The following is a 25,352-nucleotide window of genomic DNA, read 5'->3' as shown; positions in this document are numbered from 1 at the left end:
ATATGGTACGACCCTCAAGAAACAAGAATTTGGTGGGAAAGACTCACGTGTGTTTTTGTGTGTGTGTGTGTGTGTTTTCCTTTAGTTTTGGATACATTTTTAGTTAAGGTGAAGGGCGGGGGAAATGGCAGGAATCATCCAGCTCCCCAGAGAGTTTGAAGCCTCAAGGAACCAATGGTAATTTCTGAGAGAAGAGAACGTAAAGCAAGGATTGTTGAAGGGTGGCTCACTGCTTCCCCCTGGTGGAGATGAGTAGCAAGCACATCAGGTGGTCTTCCCAAACTTCCGTCACCACAGGCAGGTAACCTGGGCCAGCTGCCAGCAACAGAGGGGTGAAGGGCACGCAGCCAACCGCATCTGCTTCAGAGAGGTAACGGTCAAATGAGCGCGTGAGTCAAGGACACTGGAAGTCACTGTTAGACATGGTCAGTCGGTGGTAGAATTATTCATTCATCCATTCATTCAATAAGGTGCAGAAGCTTAAGAGGCAGGAGCTGGCTGTGAGGATAAGCAGGGATTCATCAGGAGGACAAAGGGGAATGGAATTCTACCCAGAGGGGTGGGTTTCGAGATGGGAAATCCATGTCTGATCTAGGAAACCCTAAGTAACTAATAGATTAATTGGGTATTTAGTGTTCTTGCCTGGAGAATCCCAGGGACAGGGGAGCCTGGTGGGCTGCCATCTACGGTGTCGCACAGAGTCGGACACAACTGAAGAGACTTAGCAGCAGCAGGACTTGTGGGGGGAAATGTGAACAGTGGGCCTCCAGAAGAGAGCCGGAATCTGAGGAGCCTGGCATCCATAAGAGAGCCTGTACGTGCAGGCACTGGGGAGTTTTCCTGTGCTACATGAGGGCGGAAGGTGTATTGAGATATTTACTGAGTCCCTCCTACGGGCTAGCTATATAGCTAGGAATAAAATGGTGAACAAAAACAGGTACGACCCCTGTTCTCTCGCAGCTTTAAGTCTACTAAGGAAGAGAGGCATCCATTTAGGGAAAAAACACTCTTTAAAAAAGTTTAAATTAAAATGTGAAAGGTGGCACCATAACATTGACGAAGGGCAGAAGTAAAGTATAATACTGATATTAAGGAGACTCAGGGACTTCCTCAGCGCTCCCGGGGTTAAGACTCTGCCTTCCAGTGCAGCAGGCATGGGCTCCATCCTTGGTGGCGTAACTAAGATCCCACGTGCCACAAGGTGCAGCAAGAGAGAGACTCAGAGCTGAGTGGACAGCGCTTTACCTCACTGAGGTTCTCCCCAGGCTGACCTTGGTGCTGGAAGAATCTGGGCATGAGCACAGCCCTTAGAGGACCCAGTGGCTCAAAGGGTGGCATCAGAGGTAGGGCATCGTTGAAGGAAACTTAGCTGCCTGGGAAGGGTTGGTGGAGGCAGGAGGATCAATAAGATCAATATTTTTTTTAACTGTGGCTTAAAGTCCAAAGTGGGATGTGAGATCAAAGTGGTGGGTCATCACCAGCATTTAGTAAATGATATGGAATACACCAGAAAAGAGTGTGTAAAATACCATGCACAGTACCATGCACGAATGAGTACTATTTCATGAAACTCCTTTTACTTGTGTATGTGAATGTGTACGTGTGTGTTTGTGTATTTGCATGTGTGTAAAGGGTTGTAACATAAGTCATATTTGTTCCTGTGCATCTTGATCAAAAAATTTTGGAAAACACCAGATTAGAGGCCTTCTCAAGTCTCAGCCAGCCCAGGATGTAACAGAGGGTGATGGTCCAGCCCATGGCAAAGTGACATAAACCCCTTTCTCAGGAAAAACTGGGGTCCAGCTCATTTATAAGGACTTTTTCAAACTCAGCAGCACAGTTCTAAAGAGAAAATATTAACTCTGAAAAACAATTAAGAACCTAACCTCAAATGCTCACTCTCATACATTGTAGGGGGGCAGGGGTAGGAGAGAAACAAAAATTGGCACAAATTTTGGGGAGGTCATGTGGCAAGGTTCACCAGAAGTTTTAAAATATGTACACACTTTGCTGGAACCCCACTCGTATGAATTCACACTACAGGGATCACCAAGGATGTACCTATAGTTAACACTCAAAACTGTTCACTGCAGCAATGCTTATCTAGGAGAAAAAAACAGACACAACATACATTTCTAGAACTAGGAGGTGGGTGAAATAAACGGTGGTAGAATTTAGGCATTAAAAATGAGCAGCAAATGCATTATTGACAGAGGAAGATGTTTGTGATATAATACTGCAATTAGGTGCAATTTTTTAAGGGTGAGAAAACTGCCAGCTGCTTCTCACAGCAGGGGGAGAGAAGTCACCTTGAAGCAGGTTTTGTCTGTGCTGAGTGCCTTTCTTAACTATGCAAATATTAGGTGAGTCAATAGCATTGTGCTAGAGTGAAGAATAACATGACCTTTAGAGTTAGTCAACCAGGGATAATTGTGCACCCTCCCTGGAACATTTAGAAACATCTAGAGAGGTTTCTGTTTGTCGTGACAGGGGGTGTTACTGGTGTCTAGTGGACAGAGGCCAGGAATGCCACCAAATATCCTTCAAGGCAAGACAGCCCCCAACTCAGGGCTACCTGATGATGACTGCAGCCATCGTTAGAATCCGCTAGCAAGAAAGAACACAAAAAGGCATCTGTGGGGGAGCTGGCCCAATGACCTGTTTCAAATATGTTCTACTCTGTCCACTTCCATATACCGAGCTCTGCTGGCACATATAGTCATTCCATAAATACTCGTTAAGTGTTGCATGTTGAATCCATCGAGGGCACCTATGAACATCCACCTGACTGTGCCAGACTAGTGCTCAGCAGTGACCCCTTGTGGCAGGAACTGAAACAACAGCGCAGGTGGACCAATAATGCTTTTCTTTGGTTGATGTTTGCAGAGCTGATCTCTTAGGACTGAAAAGGCCCCGGAAATTGTGGGAAAATCATGAGACTAGAGGAAAGCAGGAAGTCTCAATCAGGACGATTTTTGGTGTCTTGTTAATCAGGGCAAACAGAGATTTGAGCAATTAATGAGAAATAGCAAAGGAAGATGACAATATATTTGGACCTCAAACTGATAAAACAAGTGAGAGCTTATTTTGCTGGGTGAAAAAAGTAGGTTTCAAAATCATATGTATGGCTAGCCCTAGTTTTATGGTTTTATCATTGACCATTTAAAGACACTACATCCATTCCCATTTGTCAGGAAGAATCACACCAAAAACTATACCAAAACGATAACAGTAGAGGGTGGGGACTTGGGGCTGTTATTTTATCTATTTTTTTCAACTTATTTTACAATGAATTTATATTATTTATGTAAGAAAATAAGTTCGATGCTGAGCCTAAATACAAAGGCACGTCACAATGTCTAAAGTAAAAAGACCACTCGACTTTCACACACGTCCAATATTTCCGTATCTGGACCTTAATTATCCAGAACCAAATGCCGTACGACCTCAGAAGGGTGGGCAAGAGCAGCTGCCCTGACCACTTCTGGCTCCGAACCCCAGGCCCCTTTCCTTTGCTCAGGAGCGGCACACACCATCCAGAACCGACTCCGCCTCAACCCGGCCTGCAGGTGCGGGAACAGGAACCCGAGGGAACGTCGGCGCACGTTGGGGACGAGCGTCCATCCCCCTGGGTCTGCTCACCTGACATATGGACGTTCCGGAGGCAGGAGAGGGAGGCATTGAGGCGGGCACACTCCTCCCGGTTGGCCCCGTATTTCTCCACGGTCTCACACACCTGCTCATCTGTCATCTCCAAGAGGTCCTCCAGACTCAGCTGGCCCGGGGTGATCTCCTAGAGGAGGGAAGAGACAGGAGGGTAACAGACCCGAAGCGCCCTGAGAAGAGGCCTCCATGCCGCCCTCTAGTGGTACCTAGCGGAACGCCAGGCTCTGGGTGGACGTCGGCTTGGGATTGCTGTCTTGGAGTCAGACAGGCCTGGATCTGAATCTCAGCCTTGCCACTCGGTAGCTAGATGACCCTGGGCAAATAACTTAACCTCTCTGAGCCTCACTTTGCTCACCCGTAAAATGAGAATCTTAAGCTCATGAGCTTTGTAAGGTAGCACATATGCTCATATGCTATGTAACCACACCGCTAGAGAGCTCTGTAAATGGTGGCCGTTATTACCTGTCTCCCCATGTAGCTCCTGAACTCCTTATGGGCAAGGCTCCAGTCTACTCATCTTAGAGGGTTCTCCATGCCTCCTGCCCGGCTTGGACTGCACTGACTTGCTACAAATCCAGGGTAACCTCAGAGCAGAGCAAACCGGACAGCCCCAGTCTCCTGATGGCTGGTCTCCATTCCCTGCTTCTTTTTTTCCAAGCCACACACATTCTAGATTTCAGATTGGGGGTTCAGGAGCCGTAAGGGAAAATGGGGGCTGGAACCCTGTGGGTGGTTCACTGCTGTCAGTGAAACAGGGTTTGTGTCTGAGCCCGACTAGAGGCATGATTTTGCAACCTAAGACAAAGTGGAGCATTGCATGGAGTGGGGGAAAAGGACACCTCTGAAGACATGGGCTGGGAAAAGAAAAGGAAGATTCCCGAATATGAATGTGTGGGTCAGATGTCCCTTCAGCACTGTCAGCAACCACTCCCCTCCCCCAAACCGTGTGTCTCTATACACTACAGAGCAGACACACCTCGAAATTTGTCAATTTCTATGTTTATGTATTCACAAAAACTAGACTTCACATTATAGCACTTAATGATAACCAATGTTTTTACGTATTATTTTTATTTTGTAAAAAAGAGTTTCAGATATCAAAGGATGGCGATTCTGAGGCACTACCGTGGAGTAGTTCTGCCCTCTTGTGGCCATATCTATGTATTACAACAGAAAGATGAAAACCGCATCGGCACAAAAAATTCTATTTAAAAAAAAAAAAAAAAAAAAGCTGCCAGGCAAAAGGTGAAACCCAGTAGTGCCTTTCCAACTCACTAGGTCAGGGGTGGAGAGAACAGTAATGAGTCACATAGGAGCTTTCTTAAATAGGGACTGTTACAGGGGTAGTGCCACTTTAAGAAAGGTGATGGACCAGGATCTGGAATTACTGATATAAAACGAGATACATTTGGAAGGGATGATTCACAACATAAAAGAATTCTCCACTTTGCTGCAAGAGTCACTTGCGTGTTCTAATCTTATTATGCATCCTCCAAAATACTCAATTTACACTAAAGTTTATAGCTCACATCCACACATCACAAAAGGAAAAATGACAGAAAAAAATGCAGAAGGCTTTAACATGCTTGAGCCAAAAGAGGAGAAGCATTTCTGTTGGATATAATAATAATAAATGAAATAGATGTAACAGCTCTTTAAGTGCTTCTCGTGGATTTTCTTTCAAGGTCACAAAGACCACATAAAGCAGGTACTTCTACCATCATCACCAGTCTGTACACAGGAAACTAGAATTCAGAAAAGTTAGACCACTACCCAGGGTCACACGGTGAGTAAGTTTGAACCCAGGCAGTCTCTCTTGGGAGCTTTCTCTGAAGTGCCTGTTCCTCCGCAGAAGGTGGCCCTCTTGTGGACATATGCGGGAGTTGCAGAGAGAGAGAGCTGGAAACCCAGCTCTGTCCACACCGCCTAGTGGATGGCCTTGGACTTCGTTTATTCCAAAAAACTAAGGTGAGAGCCGGAGCTCAAGCACCTGCAGCCCAGGTAAACGTAAATGAGCAAAGCTGCAAACTCGCCTGCGGTTTCCTAAGGGGCAGACTGACACCAGACAAATTCAGTTCTGTGTGTCAGCAATTCCGATTTTTCAAGAGAAGTCGAAGACCTGGGTTTTTAATGCAAACTCTTTCAACTTTTACATATGGGCTCAAAAATAATTTTTCAGACAAAAATATCTGTGCATCAGATACAAGATAAGACAGAGGGCCACTAGTTTTCAACCCCTGAAGATTAGTCTCCGTCTTATTCGCCTCACTTGATAAATGGCCCCAAAAGCCTCTGAAAAGTGTATACAGGGTCAAGCAAATAAAAGGTACTGCTTGAACTTTTATGAGACCTTTCATTTGAAGGATATTCACAAGAAACCACCATCCTGGGAATGACACCAAGAAACACAGACGCATACGCCATCTGGTGTGCAGGCGCAAGATGGGGTGGGGTCAGGGCGGGGGGGATGGAGGGGACGGGGAAACGTGCGAGGGCCCTGCGTCCCCAGTTCAGGACTGTTAGATGCGGTGGGTTCAGGCAAGATTACATTGAGGACGAGGTCTACAAAAGACAAAAGGCAGAAGAGGATCTTTCAGGCCTCTCCGAGAAGAAAGCAGGGAGTGCCTTCAGAAAGGGCACTTGGCCCTGCAGGCAAGGGGCACACCCAGCACCCCCTCTCCCCAGCTCAGAAAGTCCCCCACATCAGGAAAACAAGGAGAAAGCACCGTGCTTCCCACCTCACCCTCTGGAGTCTGTCTGAGCTGGCTTTTCCTGCTAGCCCCTCCCACTCACTAGCATCCATCTCCCAGCCTCAGTTCCTTGCTCTGGACAATGGGGTAACAGTCAGACCAACCTCAAAGGTCATCGTGAGGGTCTGAACACTCTCCAGAGCTGAGATCCTGCATGTAAAGCCCTCAACACTATGCCTGGCCCTGAAGATTCAATGAATGTGGAAAGGCTCCACGCAGTCACTGATAACAGTGGGGACCCAAGATCCTGGAGGGTAAGGAAATCTCACCACCCTTGAAACCTTAAGGATGTGGTCCACCCTGGAGGGTGGACATAAGACAACCGGTATTTTGGTTTTGTCACTGGAAAACCCATTACTTCCTAAGTTTTCAACAACAGCAATGACAATAATAATAGTAAGTTGACATTTCCTGGGTACAATTAGGCCTCAGACTATGGTCTGAACAGTTTACACAGATTATCTCATTTTATCACACCAGCTACTTAAGAAGAGGAGACAATCATTACCCTATTTAACAGAAGAGAAAACTAATGTCTTAAGACTGTGCTGCCTGGTACAGTGGCCACTGGCCTCATTAATGAACATTAAATACAAGTAAAAATTCAGTTCCTGTCACATGCTCTGAGCACAGTTCCAGTGCTCAGTAGCTTAAATCTGGCTGGTGGCCACTGCATCAGGCAGCAAAGATTTGAAATATTTCCATCATAGTGGAACATTCTGCTGGACAGCACCAATCTAAGAGGTAAAATGATTTGACCCAAGTCACCAAGCGAGTCCTTAAGTGGCAGAGTTGAAAGAGGGTCTACCTGACTCTAGAACCACACTCTTTCTTTTTTTGGCTACACTGTGTGGCATGTGGGCGCTTAGTTTCCTGACCAGGGATCGAACCTGTGCCCTCTGCTGTGGAAGCAGGGATCCCTAACCACTGAACCACCAGGGAAGTCCCTAGGAACACCCTCTTACTGACTTCATTCATTCAGAGCATCAGAGATGCTCTGTATTTTCATCCCACTCATATTCAAGTCCTACTATGTGCCAGACACAGCCAAAACCCCACTGCCTGAGGGGGCTGGCTACCAGCTGGTAATGGGCATGGGGCAGGGGTCGCCTCCAGTCACCTCAAGGACTTCCTTCCGCACGTCGACGATCCGGAACCAGTGCCGGAGCTGGGGGAAGCCGTCCAGCTCAGCGTTGCGTTCCTGCAGGGCGACCTTCTTTTTGCAGGACAGCTGCCGGCTGAAGTACTTCACCAGCTTGCTCTGCAGAGAGACACAGAGAACAGAGGACACGTCTCAGTATTGCCACAGGAGGACAGGCAAGTACCTCCCCAGCGTTCCCTCCCACCCCAACTCCATCCAACTCTATTTTAAAGACCCATTCAACTGCAGTGAGACCCAGTTTCCACTCATGACCCAACTGTGTTGGCAAAGATGGGCACACAGGCAGGTTCCAATATTTTGCCGGGGAGCGAGGCATGTCAAGTTCCAGCGTAGTGGGGATGTGGGACTTGGGCTGTATCCATCCATGTCTCCACTGCACAAAGTTCTCCTTTGACCTTCACAGTTGCACTTCTAGGAACTTCTCTCTCAGACCCCCCCCATCCTATGGCAAATGACTGGAAAAGGATATTTCTTACACATCTGTTTGCAATGGCGAAAGATTGCAAACACGCCAAGGGGCCATATGTAGGATACTCTTGATAAATGAGGATACAGGCCCACAAGGAGCTCCATGCAGCTGTAGAATAAAGCAAGGAAGCGTGCTATTGTACTGAGACAAGATGCGCTGATAAATAAAAAAAAAATACTCTCTCATTCATGTGGGAAATTTTACATTTGTAGATCTTTGTAAATGCAGACACTCTCTGGAAGGATCTCTAATCTTCTAGGGAAGGGAAGAGGGAGGGTGGGTAGCAGACATGAGAGGAACCTTTGTTTAACTCGTTGTGTATTATTTCAATCTTAAGACACATGCAGATATTCACAAATTAACAAATACTTTTAAAATGAGATGGACCCCGGTATTTCCCTGGTGGTTCAGTGGTTAAGACTCCGTGATTCCACTGTAGAGGGACCCGGGTTCCATCCCTGGTTGGGGAACTAAGATCCTGCATGCCCCTCGGTGCAGCCAAAAAAATAAATTTTAAAAATAAAATGAGATGGACCTGAACTCATGCTTCTAGAGGGATGCCATGGCGTGAAAAAGGCAAGTTTTTTTACTGCCTATTTTGTAAAAGCTAACAACATTAACAAAAGAAAGGCAATAGGCATGTATGAGCAGAGAATAAAGTGTACAAGACACACCCCCCCAGCCTGCTAAGTTGGGATGGGGAGACCCTATAGATGGGGTGACAAAAAATGGCTTTGCATTTCTCTATATATTTTTGCTTTGTTTCAATAGTTACCCAAAGTATATTATCATCTTTGTGATATAAAATCTGTTTAATAAAGATAATTCAATGAAAAAAAAATAAAAATCTTCAGGTATATAAATACCTTTGACAATTCAAAGCACCCTGTCAACCAATATTTATCAAGAAGACAGTCCTGGAATTCTGTTGTTGTTTAGTCACTAAGTCGTGTCTGACTCTTTGTGATCCTATGGACTGTAGCCTGCCAGACTCCGCTGTCTATGGAATTCTCCAGGCAAGAATAGTCGAGTAGGTTGCCATTTCCTTCTCCAGGGGATCTTCTGGACCCAGAGATCAAACCCACATCTCCTACGTTGGCAGGTGGATTCTTTACCACTGAGCCGCCAGAGAAGCCCCCTGGAATTCTAGGGTCACATAATTTGGAGCAAGGAATGACAGGAGTGGGCGTGTGTTTCTGTTCAGCTGGTGAGCACTGCCCCTCTTTTGGTAAAGACCGTTTGAGTGTCTTTTGGGGGGAACCTTCCTTCTTTGGCTCCCAGTTCACATGGTTGAGACAAGGCTGGCCTCACCCACCCACCACACCTGGGCTGCAGGGCGGGCTGGTAACCCAGGCCTGGCCAGAGCACTGGGATCAGGGATAACAAGCGAGCCGGGCTGGGCCATGGAAAAGCCTCCCCAGGCTCCCTTCGCAAGCACTCAGAAGACAGCCCTCACTCTCCTCTAGAACTGTCAGGAGGGTGCCAGAGACACCAGGAGCTGCCAGGGCATTCCTGCCGCCTGACACTGAAGCACATTGGAAGAAATTAGAAAAGTGGTTTTTAAGCTAACATTAATTTTATTCACCTTACTAACAAAGAGAAAGTTGCCATTCTTGACAAGCCCACATTCCATTGCAATAACAGGCACCATAATCACATTAATAAGCCAATGTACCTAGAATACCTGTCATTTGGAATCTCAGTTTCGAGTGTTAAAATAGAAAACGTCCAAAAGAATGTCTTTCTTCTCTAACTTATTTCTGAATGAATAGGGTCTGACCTACTGAGAACTCAGAGCCAGGCTCTCAGCTGAGACATCTATAGAACTCTCTTGTCTGTCTTTTGTTTTATTCTATGACTGGTTTAACAGTTATCTTTACACGGGTACGGAAAACCACACAGAATAAAAAAAAAAAAAAAAAAAACACCACTCTGACGCATCCCCATGGTTCCTGGAATAATTCCTTACTTTCTGGCACAACAAAGTTTTCCAGGTTCATTATCTTCTTTTCCTGCCCCAACCCTGGAATCAGTCATTTCTCCAGAGTCTTGCTTGGTTCCTCGTGGTATTCAGAAACCAAGATGTGGGTACTTGGTGAGATCATTGACATTTCCAGTCCCCTCCGTAGACAGCCTAGGCACCATAGGTATGTGCAATGCATGTATGAATATGTAGACACATAAATATCATAAATCTGCACTTGTATTGATTTTGCTATCTCTATGTATAGCTGACTGATGCCTCTAATCCCAGTCAACACCACAGGGCTTCCTCTAGCGTTTCCCCTCTCCGCATTTGTATCACTCTTCTCAGGCAGTGAGGAGAAACAGTCCCCAATATATTTATTGGCTCCATCTGCTGAATTTAGTTAATCCCCCAACTCCACCAGGCTACTGCCCTGCGTGGGCGCTGCCTTAGGGAACCCTGACCCCTGCGAGGCTGCCTTCTCACCCTAGTTCTGCTGCCTGCTTTGTTGTTGCTGCTGTTTTTTAAATTGAAGTATACTTGATTTTCCATGTTGTGTTCATTTCTCCTGTACAGCAAAGTAATTCACTTAAGATGTGTATTCATGGAGCTTCCCTGATGATTCAGAGCTAACGAATCTGCCTGCCAATGCAAAAGACACGGGTTCGATCCCTGGGTCAGGGAAGATCCCCTGGAGGAGGGGATGGCAACCCACTCCAGTATTCTTGCCTGGAGAATCCCATGGACAGAGGAGCCTGGTGGGCTACAGTCCATGGGGTCACAAAGAGTCATGACTTGGCAACTGAGCATGCATGCACCCAGGCTACATATATATCCACGCACACATATGTATATATTCTTTTTTACATTCTTTTCCATTATAGTTTATTACAGGGTACTGAATATTTTGGCATGTCCCTGTGTCCTACTATAGGACACTGTTGTTTTTCCGTTTCTGTGTATAACAGTTACGTGTGCTAGTCCCAAACTCCCAGTTCGCCCCTCCCTGCCCCACCCTCCCCTCTTTGGCAAAACCACAAGTCTGTTCTCCATGTCTGCTTCTGTTTTGTAGATAAGTTCACTTGTGTCATATTTTAGATTCCATATATAAGTGGTATCATACGGTATTTGTCTTCCTCTTTCTCACTTACTTTGCTTGGTATGATAATCTCTAGGTCCATCCATGTTGTTGCAAATGACATTATTCATTCTTTTTTGTAGCCAGCAATACCCCATTGTATGCGTGTACCACATCTTCTTTACCCGTTCGTCTGTCAGTGGACGCTTAGGTTGCTGCCACGTTCTGGCCATTGTACATAGTGCAGCTATGAACATAGGGGTGTGTGTATCTTTTTTAGTTAGAGGTTCATCCGGATACACGTCCCGGCGTGGGACTGCATGATCGCGTGGCCTGCCTTGCTGTTGTTTGTGCCATGCTGATGTTGTTGTTTCAGGTCTTGACATTTGCCGGTGGACTCTCAAAATCCCAAATTCAGGCCCCATCCCCAACTGTGCTTTGGTTTCACACACGGAGAAGTGGATGTTAGTGAGGCTGACTGAATCTCAGTCTCAAAATGGCCAAAACGGTTCTTTCCCTGGCCACATGTAGCTAACTGAACCTTTGGGGTATGGCTAGTGTGACTAAGGAATGGAACTTGAAATTTAATTTAAATTTGAAAATGGAAGTCACATACAATATTTTTCTGTTAAACATAATTGTATTGTTATGATAGAGCCACATTTTACTTTAACCTTGAAATCTTAGTGTCTGAATTGAGGTATGCTATAAGTGTAAAATACACACTATCGAAGACTTGATAGGAAAAAAATAACAAAATATTTCATTAATATTTCTACATGGATCACATGTTTCAGTGATATTTTGGATACACGGGGTTAGATAAAATGTATTATTAAAATGAGTTTCATCTGTTTATTAATGTGGCTACTAGAAAATTTTAAATTATACGTCTGGCTCACATCTGTCACTCTCATTATAGTTCTAATGGACAATGCTGCACTAGGGCTTCATCCTGAAGAAATAATTAAGGGTATTCATGAGGTCTTGCTCCAAGTGGATAATAGACATGAAAGACTGGAAACCTTCCAACTCTTCAATGACAGAAGTCTATGTAAATAAATTACAACGTATTCATACAATGCCACACCATTAAGATAATGTATTAAATAGGTATGTGTAACATCTGTAATGTATAAATAATATATTAAAAGATTTATAAAACTATATGGGTATAGATGCATACAAAAAAGCCTTGGGAGGGCTTCCCTGGTGGCTCAGAGGTAAAGAATCCCCCTGCCAATGCAGGGGACACAAGTTCGATCCCTGATCTGGGATGATTCCACATGCCGCGCGGCCACTGAGCCTGTGTGCCACAGCTATTGAGCCAGTGCGCTAGAGCCTGGGCGCTGGAACCACTGAGCCCGTGTGCTGCAAATGCCGAAGCTTGCACACTCTAGAGCCTGTGCTCTGCATGAAGCCACGCCACTGCAATGAGAAGCCCACGCGTCGCAGCTAGAGAGTAGCCCCCGCTGGCATCAACTACAGAAAAGCCCACACAAAGCAACAGCACAGCCAAAAAGACATAAAAACATTAAAAAAATTTTTTTTCTAACCTTGGGAAAATATATAACAAAATATTAGCAGCAGTAAGATTACAAGTGACCTATTTTTTTTTTCCTGTTTGCTCCTCTGTAGCAATATTAGAAAATACAATGTGTATGTACTGCCTGCTTATCAATAGAAAAAAATGTCTAGATAGCATTAGTGAGACCCGTAGCTAACTGATACACCACCGCATCAACTCAGGAAAATCTGACTTTGTCCCCAAAGCCCATCTCTGATGTCACCTTCTCCAGCAAGTCTTTATCAATGCCTTCCTGGCATTTTATTTGTACATACAGTATTATAAACTTTATTACTGTTTTCCTCACATCATAACTGGTGAGTAATGAAGACACAGGAATCTTCATTCCTTCATTAAAGGATTAAGGAACGATTTGGAAGAATAAGTGAAATAAGCATCAGGAGCAGAAGGGGACAACAGAGGATGAGATGGTTGGATGGCATCACTGACTCGATGGACATGGGTTTGGGTGGACTCCGGGAGTTGGTGATGGACAGGGAGGCCTGGCGTGCTGCGGTTCATGGGGTCGCAGAGTCGGACGCGACTGAGCGACTGAACTGAACTGAACTGAAGTAAGTGTTAGTTGCTCAGTCGTGCCTGACTCTGCGACCCCATGGACTGCAGCCCACTAGGCTCCTCTGTCCATGAGATTTTCCAGGCAAGATTACTGGAGTGGGCTGCCGTTTATTTCTCCAGAGGACCTTCCCAAACCAGGGATCGAATCTGGGTCTCCTGCACTGCCTACAGATTCTTTACCGATTGAGCTACAAGGGAGGCCTATAAGCTCATAAGCATCATTGTTATTTGATACAAATGGCATCATTGATAAAAATAAAAGTAGCATTATTGAGTACTTCCATGTACTCTTACATGCATCCTCGCATCCCCCGGAGGCAGGTGCTGTTAGGAGCTACACTTTAAAGATGAAGAAACAAGGCCCAGAGAGATTAAGTATCTGCTCCCTGTCACACAACTTAAGTAGAGGACAGGGATTCAAACCCAATCTGATTCCAAAGACCCAGTGTTGCAGAAAGGATAATCTTCTTTTAATTATTTAAGAAACACATCTATATATTTTCCTCATAAAGGAGGAGCTAGAACATTTCAGACAAAGACAAAGCTCCCTGTGACCACCCCTTCTCATGCTGGCCTCCTTCTCCGTGGAGAAAATGGGGGAAACTATTGAGATTCGTCCGGTGTCCATCATTCCAGACCCTTTCCATGTACATTCACATATGTGCTAGTGCTCAGTTGCTTCAGGCGTGTCCGACTCTTTGCAACCCCAGGGACTGTAGCCCACTAGGTTCCTCTGTCCACAGGATTCTCCCAGCAAGAATACTGCAGTGGGTTGCCATGCCCTTCTTCAGGGGATCTTCCCAACCCAGGGATTGAACCCATGTCTTCTGCATGCAGGCAGATCCTTTACTGTTGAGCCACCTGGGAAGCCCTACTTTCCATGTGTACATACATGTAGAAACTCTGCAGTGTGGTTTGATGTTAGGATTGTTTGTCGTGTTTTTTTTTTTTTTTTTCCCCACATCAATTATATCATATATTTTCACTTGGTAGTAAGCCTCCAGGATCTCTCCCTGCTAGTTCATACTGATCTGCCTTTTTCTTTTTAATCTTTTGCATGAGAGATTTTTTTGATACCAGGGTCAAAAGCGCATGATGCAAGCAGTTCTGAGATGTCTGCTGAGGGTGTCTTTGTCAGCTCCCATAAAGCGTTTTCGGGACTAATGGCCTTGAATGTAACCACTATTCACTGAATACGAGCAGTGTGTCCAGTGCTGTGAGATAAGTGCTTTGAATATGTTTGTTCATTTTTAATCCACACAAGCATGCTAACAATGAGACAGATGTTCTGAGCCCATTCTTGAATGAGAAAACTGAGCATCAAAAATGTGAAAATGTTAAATCACTTGCCCGGATTCGCAAAGTTACTTAAGTCAGGAAACCAGGGTATGATCCCAAAGCACCCTCTTTGCCAGGATACTAAACTATGAGTTAGTTGTTCATGGGTCCTTCCCATCAAACAGGAAGTTCAAAAGTTGGGCATTGACCCCGCAAGGGCAGGGAAATGATCTCACTCATCTTGGGAAACCCACTGGCTGTTTTGGGAGAAGTATATTTCTGAATTCCTGTTCTGAGGCTTGGATAAGTCATATCAGTTCCCTGGGCCTCTGCTTTCTCATCTGTGAAATGGGCGTATATCACCTTTGTTCACATGCCTACTGAGGCATCACAGGAGATAATGTCTGTACAGAAGACAGGCTGAGCCCCCCACCACACACACACACACACTGTGTCCTGACTACTTTGGATTCTGGAGAAGTGTTTCCAGGGTCACCCAGAGACTGGACCTATACCTGCCCAGAAGCCAGAAGCAAGGAATATCCCCACTATGATTCAGTAGAAGCGGGGAGAGAGACAGTGTAGGAAGCAGATGGCGGGGGGAGAGTCGGGTTGGAAGACAAGTCCAGGGCTTCCCCCGGAGTTCAAGAGGAGCACAGATCACCTTTCAGGGAAGAGCATGGCTGGTCTAAGCAGGGAAGAACCCAGTGGACTGTCCCCAGTGTGAGGTCAGACTGGGCAGAGAAGATACAGTACCTCCCACACAGGGGCCCTGGGGCTCAGCAGCTCTTTCCACCAGGGCCTGGGCCGGGTGGTACAGGACAATTGAGGCTGTCAGCTAAAAGGGGCTCCCTCTGAGCCAGATGCCATGATAAGTGCTTTTTTACGAATTACTGATTTAATCCTCATGACGGCATCACAGTACAGGTTCGATCACTGCCCAGCTCCACAACTGAGAAAATCAAGGCCCAGAAAGGTTAAATTACTGGCCCAAGGTTACTCAGCTACTAAGTGAATGAATCAAGATTTGAACCCAAGTCTAACAAACTCTTATTTCTTGATGACACACAAAGAGTGCTATGATCTACTTGCCAACAGCAATAACACAACAGGAACAGTATAATCCCATTTTCTGAATATAAAATGCATGTACAGACACAAACAGAAGACAAGGAGGTAATACCCCAAAATGTTAGCACCTGCATCTCTGGGCAATTAAAGGTGAGACTTATTTGCTCATTTCTGTGCATGTGTATCTTGTAATTTTTCTATAAGCCTAAGTTATCTAATAGCTACAAATGTCATGAAAATCAGTTGCCAAAAATAAAGATGTGGGTCATTCACAATGTTAGCCATTTCAAATTAAATAAAATTTTAAATATATACATAATATATAAATAAACATAAAATTTCTATTTGTGTATAAACACACACACATATCCCCATTTTACAGATGAGGAAACTGAGAGCCATAGAGCTTAAGTGGCCCTCCTAAGGCACTAGGTAATTTTACAAGTTAGTTCCCTCTTTCCCTAATTTCCTAACCATAAAAAATCACCTGGAGGTGTTAAAAATCAAACTTCCAGATCCATGCCCTGATCCAGACATTCTGATACAAGGAATTTAGAGAAGGCCCAGGAATCCACAGAAACGCAAGCACCCCGAGGATTCTGAGCATTAGGCAGGAGGCTTAAGAAACATCCATCTCCTGTCTGAATTACGTAATGAAAGCTGGTTGCTTCTCAGACAAGCTTAAGGATCCAGGTTCTTTCTTGGGCAACAAAACCAGGGCCGAAAACCATTTCTAGAAGCCAGGGTGCAGCACCCCTGCCAGCAGTGCCCTTTAAGGGCCGTGGGCGCAGCTGCACAGCAGGCCTTTAGCAGCAGCTCCAGGGAGGAGTCCACGGGAATCCAAAGAGCAGGCCGCACAGGTCCAGGCCTGAAGGGGCTCCCAGTGGGGCGGACGAGACAGCCGGGCACACACACTCACCACAGTCACGGGGCAGAGAACAGGAGAGCAGGAGCAGAAGGGCAGCCGGGGTTCAGCACAGGCACCAAGGAAGAAAAAATCACGAGAACAGCCTCTCACAAAACAGTGTTCCAAGATCCCAGGACGGTTCAAGTGGGAGTTCCATGTTTATCCTAAGAGAAGTAAACCTTCTCATTCATTCATCTAAGATTTTTCAGGTACTCTCTAAATACAAGGAGCTTGGGAGAGGGGTGGGATCCAAGATCAGTTACACCCTCCCTGCCCTAAGGAAGGGCCATTCAAATATGGGAAGGCCCTGAAGGCCAGCCCCCTTCAGTTAAGGACAGAAACTGAGAGCATTTAGACATTTTAACAGGATGAGATGGTTGGATGGCATCATCAACTCAATGGACATGATTTTGAGCAAACTCTGGGAGATAGCGAAGGATAGGGAAGCCTGGCGTGCTGCAGTCCACGGGGTTGCAAAGAGTCAGACACAACTGAGGGACTAAACAAGACATGTTAATGGCTATTTGACAGGGCAGTTTTTTGTTTTGTTGAATGTGATAGTTTCAAAGTGAAGCTTCCATTGTGTTTGGGGTTTGGGGCCCATTTCATTTTTCTAGTAAGTATACAATTTTTATCATATTTTTATAAGAGTATTGGCTCCAAAGTACCAGGAAAGAACAAAGCTGACCCTTCCCCCACACAAGGTGTGAGAGGCACTGACCTCCCCTTGGGGAATTTTCATGGATTGATCTCAATCTCCCTACACCACTAACTAAACTATTTTCCAAAATGATTCTAAAGATGCTGCCTTATAAGAGCAGCATGACAATGCTGAAGCATGTGTTGGGCTGTTATTAACGAAATTCTACAAATGGTGAAACTGATGCTCAGAAGCTTGGGAACTATGTCAAAGCCCATCACTAAAGAAGCAGGAGGGTCAGAATTTGAACTCAGGAGCTAATTTCCAGTTCAGATCCCTCTCCACTGTAACACTCCACCAAAGCAGAAGGTTCAAATCACCTGACGTCGAGGTTGTGAAATACAATTAGAAAAGGCCTTGATATGTCCTCACCCTGCCAGGTGTCCTGATTTCTTTTTAGGTCACCCTCAATTTAAGTCCATGCAGAGCCGAACTGCAAAACGTTGAAAGAAATCCCATCTTTAAGTGAGAAACATTGGGTTTCTGGAAACAGCACATCCAAACTGAGCCCACCACCGTTGGCCCCTGTACTGTCAGGTACAAAATAAGGTCTCCATGGGCCTGGGGTCAGAAGGATCACAGGTCTTGGGAGAGCAGGAACGGAGATGTGTGTTTCCCCAGCTTCCCACCAGGGGGCAGCCTGGCACTGTCCACAATAGATGGAATAATTCCTCAGACCTTCCTGGATTTCAGCATCTTCCGTGCCTTATTACAGTATTCGGTATTAGCATGATGATAAATTTAGCAGCATAAACAACAAAAAAAAGTTTAAAGTCAAGACATGTGACAGAGCTATAAATAATCATGTCTGAAATCTCTAATGTGAAAATGGGTACTTTTCACTCAGAATCTAAACCAAGGTAAACCCAGAGACCCATGAGCAAGCCTCTGGGGTTTGGTTTGCTGGAGTTCAAAACCTTCACCACTCAGATGGTTTAAAAAAAACACAAACAAAATAAATAACAACAACAACAAAAACTAAAGCAGAGTCGGGGATGCTGGAAAGAGTGCAATACAGGAGGAGGATCTATGTGGTCTTACAGAGCATCTCGTGTGAACCTCATGGCAGCGCCCATTTTACACATGAGGAAACTGAGGCTGAGGAGAGCTATAACTGGCCTTAAAATCACACGAATGAACAGGCAGGCTCCAGAGCCCATTGTACCCCTCGGGGCTGCCTGTCAGCAGCCACCCATATTCCTGCCATCTCTTTAACAGTAACCGGCTAGCTGTGGGAAGCTCAAAGCACTAAATCCGAACGGTTCATGTCTTCCCACCGCCCAGAGTTCTTTTCCTCTGCCGTTGGACATAAATGACATTTTCCTGTCCTCTGGGTGTCATCCCTCCCCAGCCATCCCCCGATGTCACCGTCACAGCACCCTGTTTTTTCCCTCAGGAGCACTCAGGCTATCCCACAAATTATCCTGTTTATTGGTTTCCATGGTTACCCCCCCCCCCCCACCTCATCATCTCACACACCCATCGGAATATCAGCTCAAAAGAGCACTGGCTTTTGCCTGTCTTTCCTCCCAGCTTTCAGATCAGTGCCTGGCAATACAAGACGTTTTTCTTGGTCGTTCTATGAACCAGCATCATTGGCGGGGAGGGGGTGGGGATGGGGGTGGGGGTAAGTGCCGAGGCCTCTATCCAGAAATCTCAACTCCTTTTCCAGCGGGCGCTGCACGTTCAGAACCAGGCCAACCAGGCCCTGGCTTTGCCGCCCAGGCTCTCCGAGGGTAAAGCAATCGCCCCGGCGGCCCGACGCCTTCCCGCGGTTGCCAGGGCGACCATTGTCATAACATCCCCGGCGCTGGGGGGACCAGCTGACAGCAGAAGAGAATTATTTGACTCGCTAAACGTCTCAAGTAACCGGCCATTTGCATCCGCAGGCAAATCCGCTACTGAGGGTTGGAGGCTTGGGAGACGCGCCCTTCCTCTTCTGCCAAACCGGATCCCAATTAGAACAGGATTCCTCAGGCCGAGGCCAACCTCACGCACCCGTCCAGCTTCGGCTCCCTCTGCCCACAACTGCCCGCTGCCTTGGGTTAAAGTCCTCAATGTTCCTGGTGGCTTTTCCTTTTCTCTATAGTCTTACTGCTAATGAATAATACAAACGCTAGGGAAAAAAAGACTTCACACATTTAATGAGCACTTACTTAGATGCCGGCCCCGCTGGTAACTGCCTCACGTAATGGTAAATTACAATTTTAATATTTTTGCCATGACAATATATTTTGCTACATAACATACACACAGTTTATTATATGTAAATACATGTATTATGTTATTGTGGATTGTACATTGTATATAATTTATCTGCCTAATACATATTCATAGATATATTCTTATATATATCATAGATAGTGATAAAGTGTTTGTCACTCAGTCATGTCCGACTCTTTGCAACCCCATGGACTGTGGCCCACCAGGCTCCTCTGTCAGTGGGATTTCCCAAGGAGGAATACTGGAGTAAGTTGCCGTTCCCTTCTGCAGGGGATCTTCCTGACCCAGGGATTGAACCAGGGTCTCCTGCATTGCAGGCAGATTCTTTACTGTCTAATTCTAAATATACAATACATAAGATAATTTTAAACATAGCAATATCTATATTATACAGCATATATATCTATAATAATAAAACTGACATTTGTTGATACTTTTTATATGCCAGCCCTATGCCTACTGCTTTAGTTGTGTTAAGAACGATGCTATTATCAATAATCTATTATACAATAATATATTCATAATCATAGCTCAGTTTAACTGAGCTACCTACCATGTATCAGACATTACGCTAAATGCTTCATTCATGTTATTTGATTGTCATATGCACCCTAAGAGCCAAGAACTTCATCACTCCCCATTTTTATTTTTAAAATTTTTTTGGCTGCGCTGCTTGCAGGATCTTGGTTCCCCAACTGAGGATCAAACCCACGCCCGTCTGCAGTAGAAGCATTGGGCCCTCACCACTGGACTGCCAGGGAATTCCCTATCCTCATTTTTAAGATGAGAAAATGGAGGTACAGAGTGATGGTACAATTTGCCTAAGGTCAGAGAGATAACAAGAAGAGGCTGAGAGCCTAGTCCATTCCTTATTTCCATTCCACACTTTAAAGATGTCGACCTTTAGCTCCCTTAGGGGAGCTTGTTAAGAGCACACAGGCTGAGCCCCGGCTCCCCCCAACCCACACGTGCAGAGTCAAATACTCCTGAGGACGGGGGTCTTTTCTTCTTGTTTCTTTTAAACAAGGTCCCCAGAGAGTTCTGACAGGCAGAGAGGTGCAGAATCACTGCCGAAGGGTTCTTTATTAGCCACTGCCACTGCAGCGCCAATTAGGTGATCTGATTAAAGGAGGGAGTCTGGAGGGGCTCGAATTCCGGAGAGGGCACAGTGACCAATCGTCCTGAAAATGAGGAGAAGCAGGGGGAAAATAAGATTGCAGGGTCCCCTCGGGCAACCTTAGCTTGTGTCCCCGCTGTAACCTCTCCCAACCTTTCTGGAACAAGGACAGCCTGTGTGAAGAGTAATAAGTAATGGCACACACTTTTGTCCAGGACCGGCTTCAGGAGGGCAAAGCCAGACAGTTGAAATGACCTCCCACTGCCCATCCCCTGGCCCTCCTCCCTTAATCGTCCACCAGGGACCAAGCTGTACAGAGAAATGTAAGCTTTCAGGGTGGGGACCCACGCTTTGTACCTACACTGCGAAGCATGAGACTTCCTGGCAAGTGATGAAGATAGATGAAGTTGTTTAAAAAAGAAAAAAAAAAAGTGGGTGGCCATGGCATAAGAGGAGGCATGGCTGGAAGTTTTGGGGGGCCCTGTCTATGGTCCCTGTGCTACTGGGGGGACAAAGCCAGACTCAAAAGAGGAGCAGGCAAGAACATCTGTGGAAGGTCTGGCCTGGGCCATGTGTTGCCTCACTCTTCACTGTCCAAATGACAGGGAAAGTAGAACTAAGACCCCAGGCATAAGGCAAGACCAGATGACGCAAGGAAAAAACACAAAACCCGCGAACGCTGAAAGCAGGTCTCATTTGGGCAACTACTCCAGCTTAATGGTGGAAACCTATTCCATCTAGAGCTGTGCTTTCCAATACACCAGCCACTCAGCACACGTGGCTCGGTATAGGTATTAAATTAACTAAAATTACATAAATAATCAACATAGTAACTAAACAAGGTTGAGACAGCTTATGTGCACTGCTAACAAAAATCCAGAAAGCAACCTGACTGGCCATTAAGTAACCTCGGACAAATCAGAGAATTCACCTCCCCAAAACATCATTAAAATTGAAGCTTATAATTGTGTGAGGTAAACTAGTTTCCTGAATAGGTTAGCACCTTTAGGCTCTGGGAAAATCTAGGATGGATTATTAGACATATTTAAGATAATTAAACCTGTAATAGTAATATTTAAATTAAAGAGTCTGTGCCTTTGGAGTATTGCTTTTACATTCTCTTAATGTTTTGCATAGGATCAATTAGGGGAAGACTTCACCTTCCTAACTCTAATTTCAAATGTGTAACTGAATAACTGGTTTACATTTTAAGTTGAAATTGTACTCCATTCATGTACTATATCAGAAAGTGGCTTAAGGCCCAGTATATTTTACAAGTTTATTTTTTTAGATTTCCATGTGCTATGTAAGTAGTTGGGGAGGCTTGTCTGTCAACTGAGTACTTAAAAAAAATTCTGTATCTCAAATTTATAAACATAGTTAAAATTGTTTGAAGGTGTTTAATTCACTAAGGTTGCTGATGGACGCAAACATTATGCAAAATTGCCTTATATGTGATTGCTAAAATGTCCTGGACTTATGTGAATAGAATAATACTGCCTGTCAGCTGAATTTAAAGCACAAGGAGAATAAGGGTATTGAAAAAAAAATTTTGCTTTAATAAACTATTAACTTCTAAAACCAAAAAATAACTACATAAAAGTGAAAATTCCTTTCTTCAGTTGCACTAACCACATTTCAGGTCATCAGCAGCCACATGTGGCCAGCAGTTGTGGTCCTGAGCAACGCAGAAGTAGACTATGTCCGTCATTCATAGGGTGTTTCCTCTACACACATCTCCAGCTTTTAGCAGATCTCTTAGGAAACAAACACCCCAAAGCCTTTCCCCCCAGGGGGGACAACAGGACTCTTTCCAAGATGTTCAGGATTGGAAAATGCTTGGGAAATGCAGGCTCCTGAAGACAAGAGGCAAGCTCCAGAGGGGACTTGAGATGGGAGAGACAGAGAACAGTACAGGGAATGCTCCTGTGAAATTTACTCCAGAATGAAGACAGTCCATAAAAATCTGCAGGAGGAAGCGTACAAGCGATAAACCTCTACCCCCTGTCCATTTTATTTGATGATGGAGTTTTGCCAAATTCTTGATATTGCTCTCACTCTGATCCCCACTCAGTACTGAGCAGCTCTGAACCGGGAATCAGGGAGTGGTTTAATCGAGCTTGGTTTTCTTCCCCCCATTTGCTACATTTCACAGGCAACCTAAAGGATTCTGACCCAAAAATAAACTTGGAAATTTGCAAATGAGCCAGAAAAAGGTACAGCTAAAGATGAACCATACGACATCACCGTGCTCTTTGAATGCCAGGGTGAAAAAAGACTAAAAGTTAGGGGGCTGCATTCAACTCTCTGCTTAGTAACTAAGAAACCATGAGGTGCCAGGCAAGCCCCATGAGCCTTCACAGCCTCGTTTATCCATTCAGTGAAGATTTAGAAATACTCCCCAGAGTGACCCAAGTTCAGAGATTTCAGGATTATTCTTAGAAGTGACACTGATGAAGGAGAAGCAAAACCTTCCTACCAAATTTTACACACTTGTCTTGACCTCGCTGGGCAGGGAAAAACCATTTTTGTGTCTCCTTCTGCTGCACTTAGAGTCTTGGGAACAGGGTCAGTTTCAGAAGACAATTCTGGCCAGGCAGACAGGGCTCAGGGTTGGGGCACCAGCCTCCTGGTCTTGCATGCGAGCAGGCAAAGCTGAGAGCAGGGAGATGTCCATACATGTGATGGCACAGGTGGCTGCCATGGACCGGAAATCATGGAGCAAAAAGAGTTCCATGCTGGGAGCTGTTCAGGAGACCGGGGTCCCGTCTGACTGTCCCATCTGACAAGCGGCTAGAATCTTGCTTACAGCAGCACTTATCCAATGTCTGGTACGTCAGCATCCAAGATGGGAGCCATAGTCACCTGTGGCTACTGAGTACCTGAAGTGTCGCTTCTCTGTGTGACTGAGGAGCTGAATTCAAAGTTGTATTTCACATTGATTAGTTTTCAATAGCCACCTGCAGCCAGTGGCTACCATCTTGGACAGCATCGATGTAACCCTTCTCCATGGTGTTTCTTCTCCCCATTTTCCTCCCCCTCAGCAAAAAGCCATGCCTGCTGCTCCCTACCTTCCAGGCATGTTTAGGGGTTGAACAAAGGAACTACTGTGCAGGACTGAGGGTTTGCTAAGAGCAGGTCGCTTTGGAGGTGTGAGGTGGCACTGTGCAGCCTAGCTCAGGGCAGTCCCCATTCAGATCTTTCTGTGGCCATGGATGAAGGTCCAGGGTCCCGAGATTGTCATCTAAGATCTTCCTGTTCTGTGCCCTAAACTCTCTCCACTTCTCCCCCAAGATGTGCGTTTGCTGGATATCCAATGCACTCAGAGTACCATCCAAATGCCTTACTCTGGCTGCAGGGCTCTGCCCACTTCTACTCCACCAAGAGCCCCAAAACTCTTTATTCCAAGTCCATGAGAAGGTTCTTCCACTCCTCAAACAAGCCAAGCTCGTTACTACCCCCAGGGCCTTTGCATATGCTGGCCCTTCACAAGGAACCTTCCCTACACATATCTTGTCAGATCCTTCTTATCCCGCAAAGCCCCCGCATATGCCATGTCCATTCCAGCAAAACAGATGAGATCCCCACTCTGTTATTCTCTTCTGTATCACCATGTTCTTATCCTTCATAGCACTTACCACAGCTTCCAATCATAATCCCCTGATGTCTCTCTGCTTAACATCTTTCTCTCCCTGCCCTGACAGCAGTCTCTCTTATCCTCCTCCGTATCCCCAACACCCAGCACAGGGCCTGATGCATAGTAAGTGTGTAATACCTGTTTGATGGGAAAGTGGGTGAATGAAAGATCTCTCGCACTTTCTTCCTCTGCCCCTTTGCCTTCACCAGGGGTTCTCAAAGTGGGGTCCCCAGACCAGGGGCATCAACACCAGCTGGGAACTTGTTAGTGATGCAGATTCTCAGGCCCCACCCCAGAACCAGTGAATGAAACACTGGGGGTGACCCAGCAGTGTGTTTTTCATAAAGTGATTCTGATGCACATTCAAGTGTGGGAGCTCTTGCTCTAGGCCCTTCTGCGCTTCTGAAATAACCTCCCTACCCTTCAACCTCCTGTTCATCCTTCAAGTTCTAGCTCCAATGTTCACTCTCCCTGGAAGCCTTCTTTTTTCTCTAACCACCCAAAAGTACAATCCACCATCCACAACTCTAAGACCACAATGTTTATCCCTGACAGCTAAAATGTATTCCCTTGTTTTAAAGGGAGGTCTATTCATGTCTTAATTCTCCCACCAGATTTTAAGTATCTTAAGGACAAGGGGCCTTGTCTTTCCTGCCTTTGCATTCTCCCATCGATGAACAGAGTGATGTCCCCATAGGAAATAATTAAAACAGCAGAATGGATTCATGAATGAATGAGAGATGCACAAAAATGACCAAAGTAAAGGCCTCCATTCCCAAAACCCATAGCTGCCCCACAGGTTCTAGCTTCGGATTCCCACCCTCAACTCTGGATTACCATTTTATTTTGTTTGTTTGGGTGTTTTGGGGTGTAGAGGGGGTTTGGTATGCAAACACAACAGACTGATAACTCCAACCATCTGCTGCTCACCTAGAGATGAGGTCATTGACAACAGAGAGAAGCGGAAAGCTATTCTTTTCCAAAAGAAAGAGAGAGACTTTTGATCACATGGCCCTCTTTAGCACAGTGACCACCCTACAGCCCCTGTGGTGTCATTTCTCCTAGTCATCTCAGCAGCTAATAAATGGCAACAGCAGGCTCCATTTTTCAGGCTCTTTATGTATATTCTCTCAAATCCTTACTGCAAACCTACGTGATTGGCTTCACTGTTTCCATTTTGCAAAT

General features: G+C 45.5%; 1 protein-coding gene across 1 annotated transcript in view; it reads right to left on the bottom strand.

Annotated features, from left to right (window-relative positions):
- Positions 1–25,352, bottom strand: part of KSR2 (kinase suppressor of ras 2) — a 427,585-nt gene that overhangs the window by 335,766 nt on the left and 66,467 nt on the right. Inside the window, exons 2-3 of the mRNA XM_055550184.1 lie at positions 7,537–7,677; positions 3,643–3,793 (exon numbers count right to left, since the gene is read on the bottom strand). Of these exons, the coding sequence (XP_055406159.1) occupies positions 3,643–3,793; positions 7,537–7,677 (292 nt within the window). The remainder of the gene's footprint in view (positions 1–3,642; positions 3,794–7,536; positions 7,678–25,352) is intronic.

This window comes from Bubalus kerabau, chromosome 16 (assembly GCF_029407905.1).
Source record: "Bubalus kerabau isolate K-KA32 ecotype Philippines breed swamp buffalo chromosome 16, PCC_UOA_SB_1v2, whole genome shotgun sequence".
NCBI lineage: Eukaryota > Metazoa > Chordata > Mammalia > Artiodactyla > Bovidae > Bubalus > Bubalus kerabau.
The sequence above is the reverse complement of the archived record's forward strand: the minus strand, read 5'-3'. Positions and strand labels throughout refer to the sequence as shown.